At 40.3% G+C, this 16,653-nt stretch overlaps 1 protein-coding gene across 6 annotated transcripts in view; it reads right to left on the reverse strand.

Annotated features, from left to right (window-relative positions):
* Positions 1 to 4,553: 4,553 nt before the first annotated feature.
* Positions 4,554 to 16,653, reverse strand: part of LOC121523931 (MAP7 domain-containing protein 1-like) — a 62,078-nt gene continuing 49,978 nt past the window's right edge. For 4 of the 6 annotated variants that reach the window (XM_041809012.1, XM_041809009.1, XM_041809011.1 and 1 more), the window contains 11 exons: positions 15,772 to 15,891; positions 13,538 to 13,683; positions 13,300 to 13,442; positions 12,544 to 12,788; positions 10,311 to 10,635; positions 9,397 to 9,577; positions 7,111 to 7,215; positions 6,940 to 6,990; positions 6,793 to 6,844; positions 6,446 to 6,706; positions 4,554 to 5,134 (listed from right to left, as the gene is read on the reverse strand). In XM_041809012.1, the coding sequence (XP_041664946.1) occupies positions 5,124 to 5,134; positions 6,446 to 6,706; positions 6,793 to 6,844; positions 6,940 to 6,990; positions 7,111 to 7,215; positions 9,397 to 9,577; positions 10,311 to 10,635; positions 12,544 to 12,788; positions 13,300 to 13,442; positions 13,538 to 13,683; positions 15,772 to 15,891 (1,640 nt within the window). In that variant the 3' untranslated portion in view covers positions 4,554 to 5,123. The remainder of the gene's footprint in view (positions 5,135 to 6,445; positions 6,707 to 6,792; positions 6,845 to 6,939; positions 6,991 to 7,110; positions 7,216 to 9,396; positions 9,578 to 10,310; positions 10,636 to 12,543; positions 12,789 to 13,299; positions 13,443 to 13,537; positions 13,684 to 15,771; positions 15,892 to 16,653) is intronic. The other 2 variants (XM_041809013.1, XM_041809010.1) reach the window with 1 other exon arrangement.

The raw sequence follows: 16,653 nt of genomic DNA on the forward strand, positions 1-16,653 counted from the left end.
TAAAAGAGCAGCCATATCATACATGATTGGATGTCACAGCAAAGTCTGCTACACAGGAATTGTGACCTGCTACCTGAAGCTGCTGTTCTGTTGCTGTACCATATATTCATATCATCTATTTCTGATGATATGAATATTTTCTGCCTCTGTCATCATATTCTCTCACCCAAGCGCTCCCTGTAGCATCTCCACCCCAATCCCCAACCCCCCAACCACTGTGACGGTGTGACACCTTCAATGCTGAAAGGTGTACAAAGGTTTTAGAGCAGCATACTGTATGCTCCCATCCAGACAGCCACTCTTTCAGGGCATGCCTTGCATATTTCAGCAAGACAATGCTAAACCACATATTCATCACAGCAGCATGGCTTCACAGTAAAAGAAGAAATATGGCAAAGAAGATCCAGGACTGATGAGCAGCTAGAATCCTACATCAGACAAGAACGGGACAACAAAACTTCGCTACTCTTTTGTGTTGCTGCTGCTGCTGATATTTTTCATTAACTGGTAAAATGTCTCAGTTTTAACATCTGAAATAAAGTCTATGTTCTATTGTGAATAAAGTATGGGTTTATGAGATATGCAAATCACTTCATTTTGTCTTTATTTACATTTTACACAGCTTGCCAACTTTTTTGGAGCTGGGGTTTTAGCTCTAAACCCAAGAATTGAATAATTTAATGCTTTCAAATGCTGACCTGAGGATAAGACAAACAATTGAGGATAATAGAGGCATGATTATCTGCTCAGCTCTGCTCTGACAGCTCTTCTTCATCCACTCTATGTTTGCATGCTACTCTGTATGATGAGTAATACTTCCAGGTACAAAGTCATGGTCCAAACTAAAGTAAACAGTGACAGACAGCATGTCCTCATCTCCTGGTTCCTGTCCAGATTCACATCTCTGCCCCAAATGGCAGCCTGATCACAGTCCAGTGTATTCTGTGAGAAATGTGATACGTAGCGGCACCGTGACAGGTGTAAACTGACCAGCAGCTCGAGGGATCATCTGAGGACAGAGTTACCTGGAGCTGAAGGGAAAAAGTGACCACAAGGCATCTAATACTTAAATGCTGGAGAGCATAAAATCTTTGATGTTTCAGTGAACTTTACCTCAGAGCTGTCAGGAGTCGGTTTTCGATTCAGTGTCACAAAAAGCCAGAGCCAAAACACACAAGCTAAAATAAAGAGACCCTGTTGAAATGTGTGTTTGGTCATTCATGAAATCATGTTTCTCAGAGACCTCATGAGAGTCTGTTAAATCGTATAAATATACTGAATAAAAGAGCAACAAACACACTGAAGAGACTTAGATTTTGAGAATAGCAGCCTTTCCTCCAACTTCTCCCAACCAGTCACAGAGTTACCCTGATGACCATTCATATGTGAAAATTTTAGACTACTTTCTTACCCTTATAGAGTTTGTATATAATTGGACTTATCTATCGCCCTCTATAATGATTAAGAGTGTATTTTGTTGTCTTGTCAGCTGTGGTCTTGTCAGGTGTCTGCCCTTGTTTTTGGGACTTTCATGTATGAGTTGTGTCAGTTTTATGTGGGACAACAGATGGAAATTACCGACTGGCTAAATCTGGTGCAACCATGTTTTTATTTACTTTGAATGAACGATCAACGTCATTGCACACTGTCCCTCGATAAATAAACCAAACTAAACTCAGCAGTTTCTCTGATTCCTACTCAACAGTGATGAGTAGAGATCAAAATTCATGGCGCCCCTAATTACAGCAGGTTTTCAAGGGGCACTACCTTCCAATAAGTTTAACTTTTGTCCCGTCAGTCCACAGAATATTTTCCCAAAAGTCTTAGGGATCATCAGGATGTTTTTTGGCAAACGTGAGAGGAGACTTCAGCAGTGGTTTTGGCCTTGGAAGTCTCCCATAGATGCCGTTTTCTCCCAGTGTCTTCCTTAATGTTGAATCATGAACAATGACCTAAACTGAGTTAAGTGAGGCCTGCAGGTCTTTAAATGTTGTTCTGGTTTCTTTTGTGACCTCCTGGATGAGTCATCATTGTGGTCTTGGAGTAATTTTGGTAGGCTGGCCACTCCTGGGAAGATTCACCACAGTTCCAGGTCTTCCCCATTTGTGGATCATGGCTCTCAGTGTGGTTCGCTGGAGTCCTAGAGCTGTAGAAATAGCTTTGTATCCATGTTTTTAAGTATTGTCTTTCCTTTTCTCATTGCCCGACAGGTTTGTAACTGTGTTGGTAATTTCAGGGATTTGATCATTTTTCTAACAGAATGAGGAAACTGAAGTTAAACGACCTCAGAGTGAATGAGGAGAATACACCTAAAACAAGAAAGACTGCACAACAGCAGGGTGGTGCTGGGGTTTCCACAGCACTTTTCTTGATCTATTTTAAAAGCTTTATCTTATCAGAATAAAGAAAACCTCAGATGTGTTTAATATTTCATGTACAGACAGATACTGCTATAGACAGTGATGCTGATAGACCCTTCATCGAAAGACCTTAATGCATTTCTTGGTGCAGTCATATTTGTCTACGTTTGTGCATTTTTATCAAAAGCTTTAAATGTTGGTCTCTAAGTTTTTATAACATGTAGCCTGTGTTATTTTTGTAGCTCTAGCTTTGAGATATAAAATCCAAAGGGTATGTAGATGAAGATATGGGAATTCGGGGCTTTTTGGAGCTTTGCAACACCCGTGATAACGGTCCAGATATCTGTGCTTCTGCTGTTTAAAGTTTGATAACTCCCATTTAAATCTGTCTCATAAATACTTCAGAGAAGAAGAACCTGTCCATGAGTGGAGGAAAGGTGCAGCGATTTTTGTGTTTGCCAAGTATCTTCAATAAATCACTCTTAGAACAAACTTTCAAAGGCAGAGCTCTTACTATAAGTTTGTTTTGCCTGTTCTCTATTAAATTTCTTGTCTGATTTCTTCTTGTTATATCCTTTTTTATAGAATATGTGTTCTGTTATTGTGTGTTGTCTCTCCTCACTTTTACTTTATCAACTGTTTCAGATTTGTCTTGAACAAAGCGCCACATGCTTGTTTCACTAGCTGCCATTATGAGGCATTGATGTCTCAATACTATCTGACCTGAAGAGTCAGTGCTGCCACCTTCTGGAGAGAAGAGGGCAGCACTGAAGCAGAGAAGAAAAGAAATTCTGCACAAATGAAAGTCTTGCTTTCAAACCTTACTTCAGCGTCAGTTAAGAGATAGATTTAATCTACCAGAGTCACTTTATGTGAATGTAAACATTCTCCCTGCCAGGACAGGAGTAGTGGGACACAACTGCAGACAAAAGGTTACTTGAAGTTCTACTAGAGACATAACCACTGAAATCAAAGAATCAAACGAGCAAAATAGTTGCAAGTTAAACCTCAAAGATAACAGTTCTAGTTTCACTGAGATAAGGGGAAACTAAATCACTGCTGCTGTAAGACTGCCTTGAAACTAAAACTCTCCGGGAAATCATTTAACCTCCTGAGACCCAGCCTGTTCATATGGAGACATAAAAATGTGGCTACAACATGGTGAAGAATTCTGCTATTGGTTTTTGAGATAATTGTCCAGAATTTCCATTGAAGTTAATTGAAGTAATTTGCTTGAAATAATGGAATAAATTACTCTGAAGTTTTCAAAACTCTCACTGTTTTTTTGGGATATGTTTGTATATTTTAGGGAGTCTGATTTGATGTTTGAGGGGAATTTGCTGGGAAATTCTTATGTACTTTTATGAAAATTTTGGTAATTTATTTGCAATTTTGGAAGAATTTGGAAGTTTTGGGGGTGATTTCCAGAATTTTCATGAAAATGTTAGGGAATTTTGTTTGGAAACTTTCTGTAATTTATTATTGAGTTTGGGGAGAATTCATTTTTAAGTATGGGGGATTATGATAGGAAAATTCTGGATGGAATTTTCATGGGAAATTTAATGTAAATCTTTTTTTTTTTTTTTCAGAAAGCTTTCCTGATACATTTGGGAAATATTTTGGGAAATTTGAAGGTTTTTTCATGAGTTTTAAAAAAAAAGTTAAAGAATTTTCTCAGAAATTTTAAGTAATGTCAAAATTTAAAGTGAGTTTGTTTGGATGATTGGCTGAATTTGTTGAGAATCTTTTTGTAATCGTCTGTGGCATTCTCTGCAGATTTTTTTTTAACTGTATTGAATACAAAGGGAATGTGCTTGAAACCTTCTGTTATTTTCTATTGAGTTTTGGGAAAAATGATTTGTAAATTTGGGGGAATTTGTGAAAATTGTGGATGGAATTTGCTTTCAGAAAATTCAGGAAATTTTGTATTATATCTTTTGGTTTTTCAGGGAAATTATTGAAGGAAATTTCAGGGAATTTTTCATGGGTTTTAAAAAAATGTTTAGGTATTTTCATAAAATACTTCTGTCTGATCATTTTCAAAGATGGTCCCAGAGAGTTATTTGTAGACAAAATATCAGGATAATAAAAAAAATGCATGTTGCCTATATGTGAGTAAGAGTGTATCTTGAAATTGATTGTTTCCAGTGTTTTGTGAATAATAAATGCAGACAGAGTGGCAGGAAGTCAAGCCCCTTTTCATAAAGCTTTATTTCACAGATCCCCTGTAACAGGAGGCCGAGGCAGCCAGGCTCTTTATACATTTACATACACTGTCTGTGGCCTGTCCTTTCAATGCTCCCCATGTTAAATAACTCAATAATTCAAGACAACAAACATACACGCACACGCACACAGTTCAACTTAAGATAACAACAACAATGTCTTAATGACGGTAATAATAACAACCATTGTCAAATATTATGTATTTCCAGGGTCTTATACTGTATTTTTTAAACTTTGTTACAGTCAGTCATCTTTAAGGTGCACCATAGAATCTGTATGTGACAATAACAAATGCTGCACCAGAACACGCGGTGGAGAATACTTGTTGTTGCTTTTTTTTGTATGTTTCAGATGAGTTTGTTGTGTTTCTGTTGCTCCTTCTGTTCCATCCTCTGCTGCAGATAAACTGTAGATGTGAAGTCAGCGCAGTTCGTTGGTTTGTTTTGGCACACGTATTTTAATAAGCCGCTGTGGTGTGGCATGAATCTCGTAGCTCAAGCAGAGACATAAGGCGCTTCTCCTTGGAGGTGTGGGGACTCACAGGACCTCTGCAGGACACACAGAAACAGAGAGAGATCAAGGTGAGACGTTATCTTTAATAGTTGATATGAGTCAAAGTCACATCCAAATACTCAACTCCCTCAAGAACTTAGAACTGCTTCAAAATCATTTTAAAACTATCCTCTGAATTTAACTGCACAAAAAAAAAGAAATACAACAAAGATGCAGAATGTGCCGCCTGAGCAGTAGACCAACAAGGACTGCACTGGCATTGTATTCAAATACATGCACATTAATATGGAGTCAGCTTGATTTTACAGCTCATGTCTTCCTGGAAGGCTTTCCACAAGATTTTGGAGTGTTTCTGTGGGAATTTGTGCCCGTTCATTCTGTGGAGCATTTATGAGGTCAGGCACTACTTGAAACCCAATCTCTGCTCCAGCTCATCCCAAAGGTGCTTGATGGGGTTGAGGTCAGGGCTCCCTGGCCCGTCCAGTTCTTCCACATCAAACTCATCAATAGAATATTCAGCTGGGGTGAAATTTCAACAACCTTCTTATTGCAAAGGTGGCATCCATCACAGTACCACGTTGAAGTCACTGAACTCTTCGAAAGACACATTCAGGGTCACAAATGTTTATAAATGGAGACTGCTTGGTTAGGTTGATTTCATACACCTGTGACAACAGGTCTGAGTGAAACACCTGAATTCATTAATTAGCCAAATACTTTTGTCCATATAGTGCGTGATATGTCGTTTATGAGATGTTTTATTTCTCAACCGCTTGAATGTCATTTTCAACACAACATTTTTTTACAGTGACCGGACTAAAATTGCAACCACAATTTAAAGGTCACATATTTTATCCCCTTAAGAAAAGTTTATATTGGTCTCAGAGGTCCCCAAAACATGCCTGTGAAGTTTGTTGCTGAAAAAACTCTCCAGTATTGGAGTTTTGCATGTCTAAAAAAACCCCTCTGTTTCAGCCCTGCTCAGAACGAACTGTTTCTGTGTCTGTGGCTTTAAATGTTACTGAGCTGTCTGACTCCGCCCCTCTCAGGAAATGGATGTGCCTCTCCTGATCCTGAGAGGAGGATCATGAAAGGAGGGAGGAACTTTTCCATGCAGGGACGCCCAACTGAACCTGGGGGCGGAGCTAACTCCCCATATGACATCATGAGGGGAAAATCTGAGAACAGCTCAGAAGAATTTCTTTAGACTTCAGAAATCCCTGATTAGTCTATTCACCCTCTAAGTCCAAAAACAACCAATCCTAAACTCAAGCTAATCACACAGTCTAAATCAGTTATCAGACTCTGCCGTCTCATCAGTTTAATCTCGTGTCACTTCATCATACCTGCGACATGCTGAGGCTTCATGGGGCCTGTTTTCATCCTGAAGGGCTCTCCGCCCTCGAAGGCGATGATCGGCTCGCTGACTAGCCCGCTCTGACTCTGAGCCGGGTTTCCTCCGTTGTTCAGCTGGATGATCTCCTCGAAGTCACCGTTGGCTGAGACGCCGTTCTGGTGGGCGGCAGGCTGCACCCCGTTTACAACAAGACCAGAGACACTTTGTGATGGGCTGAGGATAGCCGGGTCTGGACTCTGCAGGTTAACGGCTGCAGAGAGATCACATTCAGCAAGATTTTTTTAGTATTTTTCAGGCTGTATAATATTAGAGCAGCTCTTTATCATGAACAGTTACCTTTGTTAAGCTCTGACTCTTTACCGTTGATCTGTGGAGCTTTGACTTCTTTCTGCCATCCAAAAGAAAAAAAGTTGTTTATATTTCAGATAGAGAGGCACTTTAGTTTCTTCAAGCCTTTATAAGAGTCAGAGGAACCAAACTGACCTTTTCTCCTGCATCACTTTTACGAGTCCTCTTCATGATCTCCTCGAGGCGCTGGACAGAACAGACAGAGAAGTTGCTTAGAGAGGGATAACCTGCTGTGGTGGTGTCTTTTAAAGCATCAGGATAAACTCGAGTGTGAACTCGTTTGACTTTCTGAATTTATTTTCTCACCTTCTTCCTCTCCAGACGCTCCTGCTCCTCTTTCTGGAAGTGTTTCTCTCTCTCCAGGCGCTGACGCTCGGCCTCCTCACGGGCTTTGGCTTCAGCTTCCTCTTTCTGAAAACACAAAACATAGAAAATTCATATGAAGAGGACAAAATAACACTATCTCACGTACATTACTTAAATCATTAAAAGTTAAATTCAATGACAGGAAAATGATGTGGCATTAATTAATGATTCAAGGCTACAAAGACATTATTTCACCTTTGCCTCTGTCTTATATCATAAGTTTGAAAAATTTGGACTGTCTTTACTTTATAGAGCATGTTTCCACTGCTCCACAGTCCAGCGTTCCCATGCTCTACATCACACCACCTGATGCTTGGCATTTGACTTGGTGATGTGAGGCTTGCATGCAGCTGCTCAGACATGGAAGCTCCAACTGCATAATTTTTGTGCTTAAACTAATGCATGTGGAAGTTCAGACTCTTCGGTGATGGAATCAGCAGAGCACTGGTGACTTTTACATCACTGATCCTGTTCTGTGATTTTACCTGGACGGCTGCTTCATGGCTAAGTTGCTGTTGTTCCTAAATGCTTCCACTTTCTAATCGTATTACTTACAGTTGATTGAGGAATATCCAATCACATTCCATCTCATTGCAAAGGCAGCATCCATCACAGTAGCACATTTGAAGTCACTGAATTCTCAAGAACGACTCATTTTGTATCACAAATGTTTGTAAGCACCTGAAATCAATAATCGACAGGTGTGGCCAAACACTTTTGTCCATATAGTGCATGTATTGTACCTTTAAAAGGAAACACTTATATATATATATATATATATATATATATATATATATATATATATACTTCCACGATATGCCTAAAACACATCTTTTAATGTTTGTACAAACAATAATTTCCATTATTTAACTCAAAAATGCTTTGACTTGAGTCTTAATACCTCTCCCACCGCTGTTCATCCTTGCATTAATGTGCTGTAATTTAGAGCAATGATTGACCACCAGGGGGCAGCACATGTTCACATTAATGTGCAGCCTTCAGGCTGAGTTGATATTATCTGAATAACTCTATTACATGGTTCACTGAGGTTTTAGCCTCAGCACCAACAACACAGATGTGAGCAAGAAAACTTAAATTATGACGTGGACATAAATCACATCTGTCAAGTGTAAAAAGTGTAAAGTGTTTTTGCCTGTTTGTTGCTCATGTTACCAGTGTCAGTTTGATTATGCTGAAAATAATTTAAATAGTCATGTTTTCAGACTGTTCAGCCTGCAAAGAGCCTGACACTTAAACATGAGGCCATTCCCGCGAGCGTGCTGTCAGGCTGAACAAAGGTCCAATTGAGGGGAAAAGGGGAGTCAAGCATGGCTGATAGCTTCAGGCATGGCGTACACTGACGCTGCTTCTCCGACTATCAGCCCACAGCAGAGACGAGTGTTGCAAGACAGAAGCAACACAGGCCTGTCACTATCACCCCCGATCACAATGGCTGCCTCGGCCTGCGCTCATCACCATTATGGAGGTCACCAGCTGGCATCAGGCCAGGCAGACTGGGAGACAAGGGCCCTCTGACTATCCTGACACACATCATTCACGACAACCGCACACACTCCTCTCCTCTAATCTGCCCAGATGCCAGACAGTCAGGGGGCGAGGAAGTCAGACCAGGGCCTGATGTTTGAACTCGTGTACAGTATCCCCTCTCCCTCTCATACGTTGCCCCACTCCAACAGCTCAGGCATCCTCGTGTGCATTAATCTGCCCAGATGGTAAATGGGCTTACTGCATGTGGGGGATCACAGGGTTCACGTTGGTTAATGGAAATTTAGAGGGTTAAACAGTATTTACAGTTAATAGGAAGTGATCATGTGTCTGACAGATAAAGTGTCAGGCCTGATAGCAGAGACGGATTAAACACATGCTGGGCGTTCAATGAATACAGATGGATTTGAGGCTGATATTTCACTGAATTCATGGAGAAAAATCAGGGCAGGTTTTCAGTGTTACAGTGGGCCAAGTTGCATAAAATATGAAAGTAAAGCATTTTAGGTTCACTCCCTATTCATTTCAAATGTGAGAATCATTTTCTATGTTAATATCCTCTAACCTTCATTTGAAACCTCCCTCAGTGGCCCTCCTTGCCTCCTGGACTTGTTAGTATACTGGTTTCACTGAGTAAGCTGAATAAGATAAAATAAGGCTCTACCCTTAGTCAGAGTAGAGTAAAATGGCTATAAAAAAAGAGTTTTTTAGGTCACTGACCTGTTTCTGCAGCCTGTCGTTCTCCTCCTGCTCAGCTTTGGCTCTCTCCTGCGCTTCCTTCTCCTCTCGAGCTCGCTGGGCTTCGTCTCTCAGACGCTGCTGCTCAGCCATGAATCGAGCCTCCTCCTCTCTGCGCTTCCTCTCTTCTGCCTCGCGAGCCATTGCTTCCTCCCGAAGGATCCTGAAGACACATCAGTGTTAAATACAGTATTTCATATTCTAATGACACAAATACAGAAAGAGCAACAGTTTCTGGGGTTATTGACCTCAAAGCGCTGCCAATATCCAATCAATTTTCAGCTTTCTGAAAAAGCTAAGATATTTGTTCAAAATTAGGAACATGATTAGGGTATATTTATGTAAAATAAAAACTTGGTTACAACTACCAAATGTTAATCTTTGTCACAGTTTAAGTGTTTTTATAGGATATAAAAAAACTGTCATATATTTATCTACAGCCAGCTTAAAAATGTGAGAAAAATGCCAAGTTTCCAAAAAAAACTAATGAATTTAGATAAGTTACTACTTTTATTTACCTGTACTTTATTTAAAAGGAGCAAGTTTTTCATGCAAATCCCTACTTTCCTGCAATCATTCTCAGTTTAAAAATAGAAGGTATTAGGAAATTAAGCACTTGGAGGAACCACAAATTTGTGTTTGTGCTGTTAACATGATTTTATTAAGGTCACCAGATGTGAGAGACAAAATAAACTTACAATGTGATGTCATAAAAGGTAAGTTCGTATTTTTTTTATCACAGGACTCTTTTATTGGATTATGTTGTAGGGTCCTTCTGTTATTACTTTAAAATAAACACAATCATATTGATATTTTAGACGCAATTTTTCTTCTTGTACTCTTTGACGCTGCGTCACAAACTTACAAAGGATTTTGCTGTTGACATAATACCGTACCTGTTCCTCTGCTCCTGCTCCAGACGCTCCTGCTCCTCCCTCTCTCTCTGCTCCCTGGCCTGTCGGCGTTTCTCTGCCAGGGCTCGAGCGGCCTCCTCTGGGTCATTGGTGCCGGCTGAAGGTTTGCTGGCAGGCGCGGCTGCTGGCGTAGCAGACGAGGCAGGGTTACTGGTGGAGGCTGCAGCAGGAGCAGCAGCAGCGGCGCTGCTGGCGGCAGGCTCTACACTTGGCACAGCTGGAGAGGCCACCGATACAACAGGTGGGCTGAGGGAGGGAGGTGTGAGAGGAGCAGAGGAGACCACGATGGCAGGAACATTACCAGAGCCTGTCAGAGAGAGAAGAGAGAACAGGGTGGTTATATTTTTAAAAATGCAGCAGGGCTGGGTTACCAAGGGCATGTCAATAAAGAAAGACTGAGAAAATATCTTTACAGACTGCCAGATTACACATTTTAAAATCTATCATTATTCCAAATTAATCCTTTATTTAAATGAATTTGGGTGTTTTACATGTCAGGTCGACCTGAACATTTTGTTCCAATCCATCGGTCAACAAACCTATGTAGCATGCTGACTAAATGTTATTCACTGTGATATTAAAGCACGATTATCACTAACGACTATCATGATAATTAATATTTGAACAGTATGATAACTGTGGGGGATTTATTTTTATCGAGGTTATCATTAATACATGTTTCATCTCTATGCGGATGTATGTCAACTCAGGGCTTCTGTACATAATTGAATTTTAGTTAAATTACTTTACAGGTGCACTGGCAAGCCTTGCGCCCCCCTGAAGATCTTTTGTGCCCCCCTGGGGGGTCCTGGACCCCAGGTTGGGAACCAATGATCTAAAGTATTGGAACCCAACCCGCGGTCTGGGACTCCCCTGGCGGGGCCAAAGAGCTTAGGCTTTGTCTGCCAAATTTAGATTTGCAAATATTGACTAAAACCATGATAAAGTAATTATTAAGTAGTTTATACAAAGGTCTTTTGATAAGAAAAGCATGCATAGACCTTTCTGTCGAGTTTTATCAGTGAAACAATTAAAATCTATGTTGATTTTTGGTGGCAACATGTCACTTTGTCTTCTCTCTAGGGTTCTGGAGGGGGCTCCACTTTTCTTAGGTACATGGGGGTGTTATTTTGGGAACTATAAAATAGTTTTGCAGTTGACATTTATGTGGGCTAACTTACCAACAAAGGTGAAAGATATGAAGTGAACTTGCAGAAGAAAAGGCTTTTTTTCATGATTATTTTACAAAAGTAAATTAAGGTCATGGAGTGGATGAAACAGAACTATAAAGGTGATGCACAGATGTTATAAAAGTTTCGATCCCTCATTATTTTTTATTTTTATTTTTATTTTGTTTTTTGTTTTCTATTTTGGATTAGTTTAAATTAGCTTTCACTGCTGGTTTGTTAGTTAAGTTTAGTTTTTGTTTGTTAACGATGCTTAGTTTAGTTTTTATTCGTTTCAGTGCTAGTTTTATTTATCTTTGGGATCCTTGTCAGAGGCAAGACCCAAAAGGGCCAGAAAAAAATATCATACCATTTAAACATGTATAAAATAAGCTACTTTTCACTTTTCATTTTACTTCTTTAAATTTGACACCTATGTGCAACTTGATATCCAAAATCATTGTGTGACCAATCAAATCAAGCCAGTTTACACTGCCTAGGACCGGGTACCTGGGCTAACTAACTATTGGTCAAAGCAGATAGTTATTAGAGATATATTGTAGAATATGTAAATACATGCTATTTATTCATGTATGCACACTTGATGCCACTCCTGCATGAGTCAGTGTCCTAGTTTCCCATTTTTTCTTACAAATATTGTTCAAGAAAAGACCCCTTTTCAAACTTCTGGAATTAAAAAATCTCATCCAAATGTGTAAATCACCGTGCCTGAGACCAATAATAAAGGACAAGTCGGTATGCTTGGTCAAAGACTACTTTATCTAGTTTTGTAAGCAAACAATACAATTTTAGGCAGCTTTCCTTTTTTGTCAAGCCTTATTTTTAAGTTTCAGTAGCCTAAGATAATTTTAATACTGAAGTTTTACTGATGTCTTTAGTTTTAGTGAACTACATAATAACCCTGAATCAGACAGTAGCATAATCAGTAAAAAGACTCTGTAGGACTATGTGCGACACACAAAAATGTCGGCCAAAAACCTCCCTGTCACCTTGAAGCCTGTAGGTTATTATCTCTTTGGCACACTCACTCTTTTTCTCCTCTGATGCATCAGGCTGCTGGGGTTCTTGGCCTGTTTCCACGGCGACTGTAGTGACCGTCTGGGGCTGTACTCTGGCAGGCGTTTGGGCTCGTTTGGGTCGGGTTTTAGTGCCAGAGGGAGTAGGAGTCTTCTTGCCCGTTGGGGTTTTGGAGGCCACAGCGGGCACCAGAGGGGACAGCGGACGACTTTTAGGAGCGGCTGGTGACGGAGGTCTGTTCCTGGACCTTGGGGTGCTTAGAGGAGAAATGTATGGGAAAAAGAGAAAGAAAAGGGAAGAGCAGGTGGTATAGGGGATGAGATTTCACTGTAAAAAGGGGTAATGAGGTTCCCAGTGTGCCACATAAAGACAAATCTAGGTCATATGTATGAAACTGAAACTCCACGTTCAGTTGCTATGATTCTTTGGCTGCAGGGGGTGGGGTGGGGGGGGTAACGTGAGAGGAGACAGGGCGAGGTGCCATCTTTTTTCCCCATGTGTGCATCAGTTAGGAAAAACCCCGTTCTGTCTGTGAGTCGTCTCAAACACAGACCTGCTGCTGGCAGACTGAACCTCGACTGCTGACTGTCTGAATGGAGTCCAGCAGAGTCCCTTTTAGTGGTGAGATTAAAGCACCTTGGACCATCTGTCAGATACTAACCTGCCCTATCTTCCTCTCTCTGCTGCGCTCAAACTTCAAAATAGTTTTCATTAAGAGTTTTTATTAATAAAGCCCAGATTATCACACATATATGATGTTTTCTTACCTTGTCTCTGGCCTGGATCTCTGAGTGGTGGTTGTTGGAGATGTCGTCTGTCTCCTCATCTGCACTTTATCTTTTGAGAGAGCGTTCTTCTCTTTTTCATTCTCCCTCTCCTTGTCTTTCTTTTCTTTCTTCTTCTTGTCCACCTTGAGGGAAAAAAGGACAATGAATAGAAAAGTTAGGCCAGAGCCCTATGCAGACATCAGGTTCATGTGCATGTTTAAGGAGGCAGTGTGCGCACCGGGGTGGAGTTTCTCCGGCGCTGTCTCTGAGTGATGTCCGGCGTGCTCGCCGAGGAGACCCTCCAGCGCTCGGCGTTCTGGTGTGCATGGTGGGAGCAGGCGTTGAGTGGGCTGGCAGAGGCTGAACGGGAGCAGTGGTGAGAGTCTGAGTGACACGCCAACATGCAGAGAGCGGCAGAGGGGCCGAGGTCAGGGCCCACACACAAACACAAACAAATACACAACGTGCAGGGTGATGATATTAGCCTCACAGGGACCACAAACTGAACACGACAACAACATAAGAAAACGACTCAAATCCTGCCGACAGATGAGAGCTGAGGAGGGAAGATTCAGAGTTTTTAACTCTTCTGGTTATGGCTTGCAAGCTTAATTATATTTTTTTATACAATAAGTGCCTTGTAACCTTATTTATCAGCTTTATTTAACATTAAGGAAAAATGCTCAGTTTAATATTTTCTTTTTATGTCATTGTAAATGAGATACTTTTAGGTCATCAAGAAACAATTTTGACAAAATTATCCCTCTAAAGCTTTCATCTTCAATTTGAGAGTGTTATTTGGCATTTTTTAATTTCATATTAATTTTCATTAATCATTCATCAAAAACACCAGTGATGCATTTGAAGAGAATTGTTACTTGAAAGCTTCTTTTCAGTCAAACAGACAGAAATAACTTACTTATAAAGAAAAATGCCAAATAGTTGCCAGTTCCCTCCCCTTGTGTCTGTACAGTGTCAAATATGTGGTACAAATAAATTAAAGCTGGATACTCAAGCTCAGTCTCATTTCTAACTTTTAACTCTCTTATGAGTGCCCCCTTTCCCCTTAAAACAGAGCTGCAGAGGGATGGTGATGGAAATCTTCTGCTTAAGAAATCGAACAAATGTTCCCAATCTCTTATCAGTAGTCGTCTATGTCGTTTACGTAAACAAATGTGTTGGCGTAACCAATTATTTCTACTTTGTGACTTTCAGCATGTGAATTAAATGCTCAGCCATGCTGAGTGACCAAAAAGATTTCTGCTCTGTGACTAGCAGGTGAAAATGAAACAAAACAGACCAATATTCGCCTAAATTAGGGATATTTGGACCCGAGAGAGATCTATGCTACTCCTGGACCATGGACATTGGTATGTGGTCACAAATTGAGTTTCTTCACATTATACGGACCTGATTTCCTGAAGGCAAACACCAGCCTGGTTCATCAGTGATGGGTGTAAAACTGAACTAATGTAGAAGTTATGTAATAATGAAGTTTTATATCAGGTGATCTGTAAATGACCGCCCTGTGGTTGTTAAATCTGTCTGAAAAACTTTGGGAGGTATTTTAAAATAGGATTGTTGTACCTAGGCTTTCTTCCTAAATCTAACTTGATTTTAATGCCAATAAAACTTTCATTTTATTTTATTTTTAATGTGACAAATGCACAAAGTACAACTCTTGTGGTATAAACTGTTCAAGCATCAGATATGTTCACTTCATGAATGGTCACAGGAATAACTAGTATTTAACCAGTCATAAATCATGCTAATTTACTACTTAATCAAATCTATAATAACTACTGATGGACTTGGACATTGCAGGACTTTTTGTATAGCTGTAAAACATAATCCTTGTCACCTTAGTTATTATTTGACTGTTTGGTTGATCTGCTGAATTTAGTTCTTAATTTCCTTTGAGATTAGTGGAAGGAGAATGTAGTGGTCTTTAGCTTATACTCATCACAAACTAACTAAATGCCTGATGAAGCTACTGTAACAGCCCAGCTTCATCATATGGCTTCATTAACGTACTGTTACAGCTCCAGACATTTCTGTAACAATATTTCATCAGCTGAGGATCTGTACTGACCACCATGAACATCATTAAGATGTAGGTGTTAAAATGCTGAAACTTTTCAGATGAAATAAAGCCGCTTCCTGCTTACTGATTTCTGTCCCTAGTCTGAACTTTTTGTAACTCAGTGGCTGAAATGGCAGACACTTGTCCACCCACCAAGTGAGGGCACGAGTGTCTGTGGAAACTGTAACTATTTTGGGGCTTCTATGTGGCGTCAGATAAGATGTCAGATACTCAGATACACCGAGGGCACACATCTGGCACTTCTGGGGTGAGACAAAACACATGCTCCTAATAAAATAGCTCACTTTAATAAAAACTTCAATATGCACATATTAAACAAACACCACAGAGCTCATTCCTTCATTACCATGACAGGTTTTAACACTCACGAGAGTCGCTGTTGTTCAGGAGAGTTGCGGCGCTACGACTGCGAGCCAGGAAGGACAGCGTCGGCGTCATGAGCCGCTCCACGATGCGGCTCTCCCAGGGGCTCAGACGCAGGCTGCGGGCTGACACAAGAGGGCGGTGTTAGTAACTTTTTAGTCTTAAGCTTCTCACCACAAAAACTGTCTTTATCTCCTGTTTTCTGTCTCACAGGTGCACACTCACACTGATGGAGGTGTACCAATGACACAAACAATCATAAAAACTCTGTCTAAAGAGTGAACTTTTTCCAAGAATCAAATACTTCCTTACAAAGTGATTCAAACGAGAATGTTGTCAAATGGTAGTAAAAATGTAGGGAAAAATGGGAAATAAACACCATTATTATGTATGTTTATTTAGACAAACAAACCCTGGTAAAAAAGCAAGAAGCAGCATGTTTCTTGCAGCCTCCATACATGAAGACATTAAAGACACAGAGAAGCAAATCTCAGTAAATTTTTGTTACACTACCACTCAAAAACACAAAACTCTGATTTTATTTGACCTCACTCAACCTCAATGCAGTGTGCTGCTCTGGCATTTCATTAGTCTTGCTTATTTTTAGCATCAGATTTCTCTGACCTTAAAACACTCAGTACAAAACTGTTGTTGAGCATCATGTGGTGAAATATTTCAGACATCAGTGGAACATAATGAAACACGTTGTAAGGACCAGTGAAAACACACACACCATAAACCCTTCAACAGGAGTAAATCAACCTCCATAGCACTGAACAAAAATGCTTTTAGTCACAGGTTGTTGCCTTCTTTTAATGTAATGTGAAGAGAGAAACTGTCTGAAGTGTGTCTGTGAATCTTTGAAGCCGCAGTAAGAGAGGGAAAAG

The sequence above is a fragment of the Cheilinus undulatus genome, linkage group 16 (genome assembly GCF_018320785.1).
Source record: "Cheilinus undulatus linkage group 16, ASM1832078v1, whole genome shotgun sequence".
Lineage (NCBI taxonomy): Eukaryota > Metazoa > Chordata > Actinopteri > Labriformes > Labridae > Cheilinus > Cheilinus undulatus.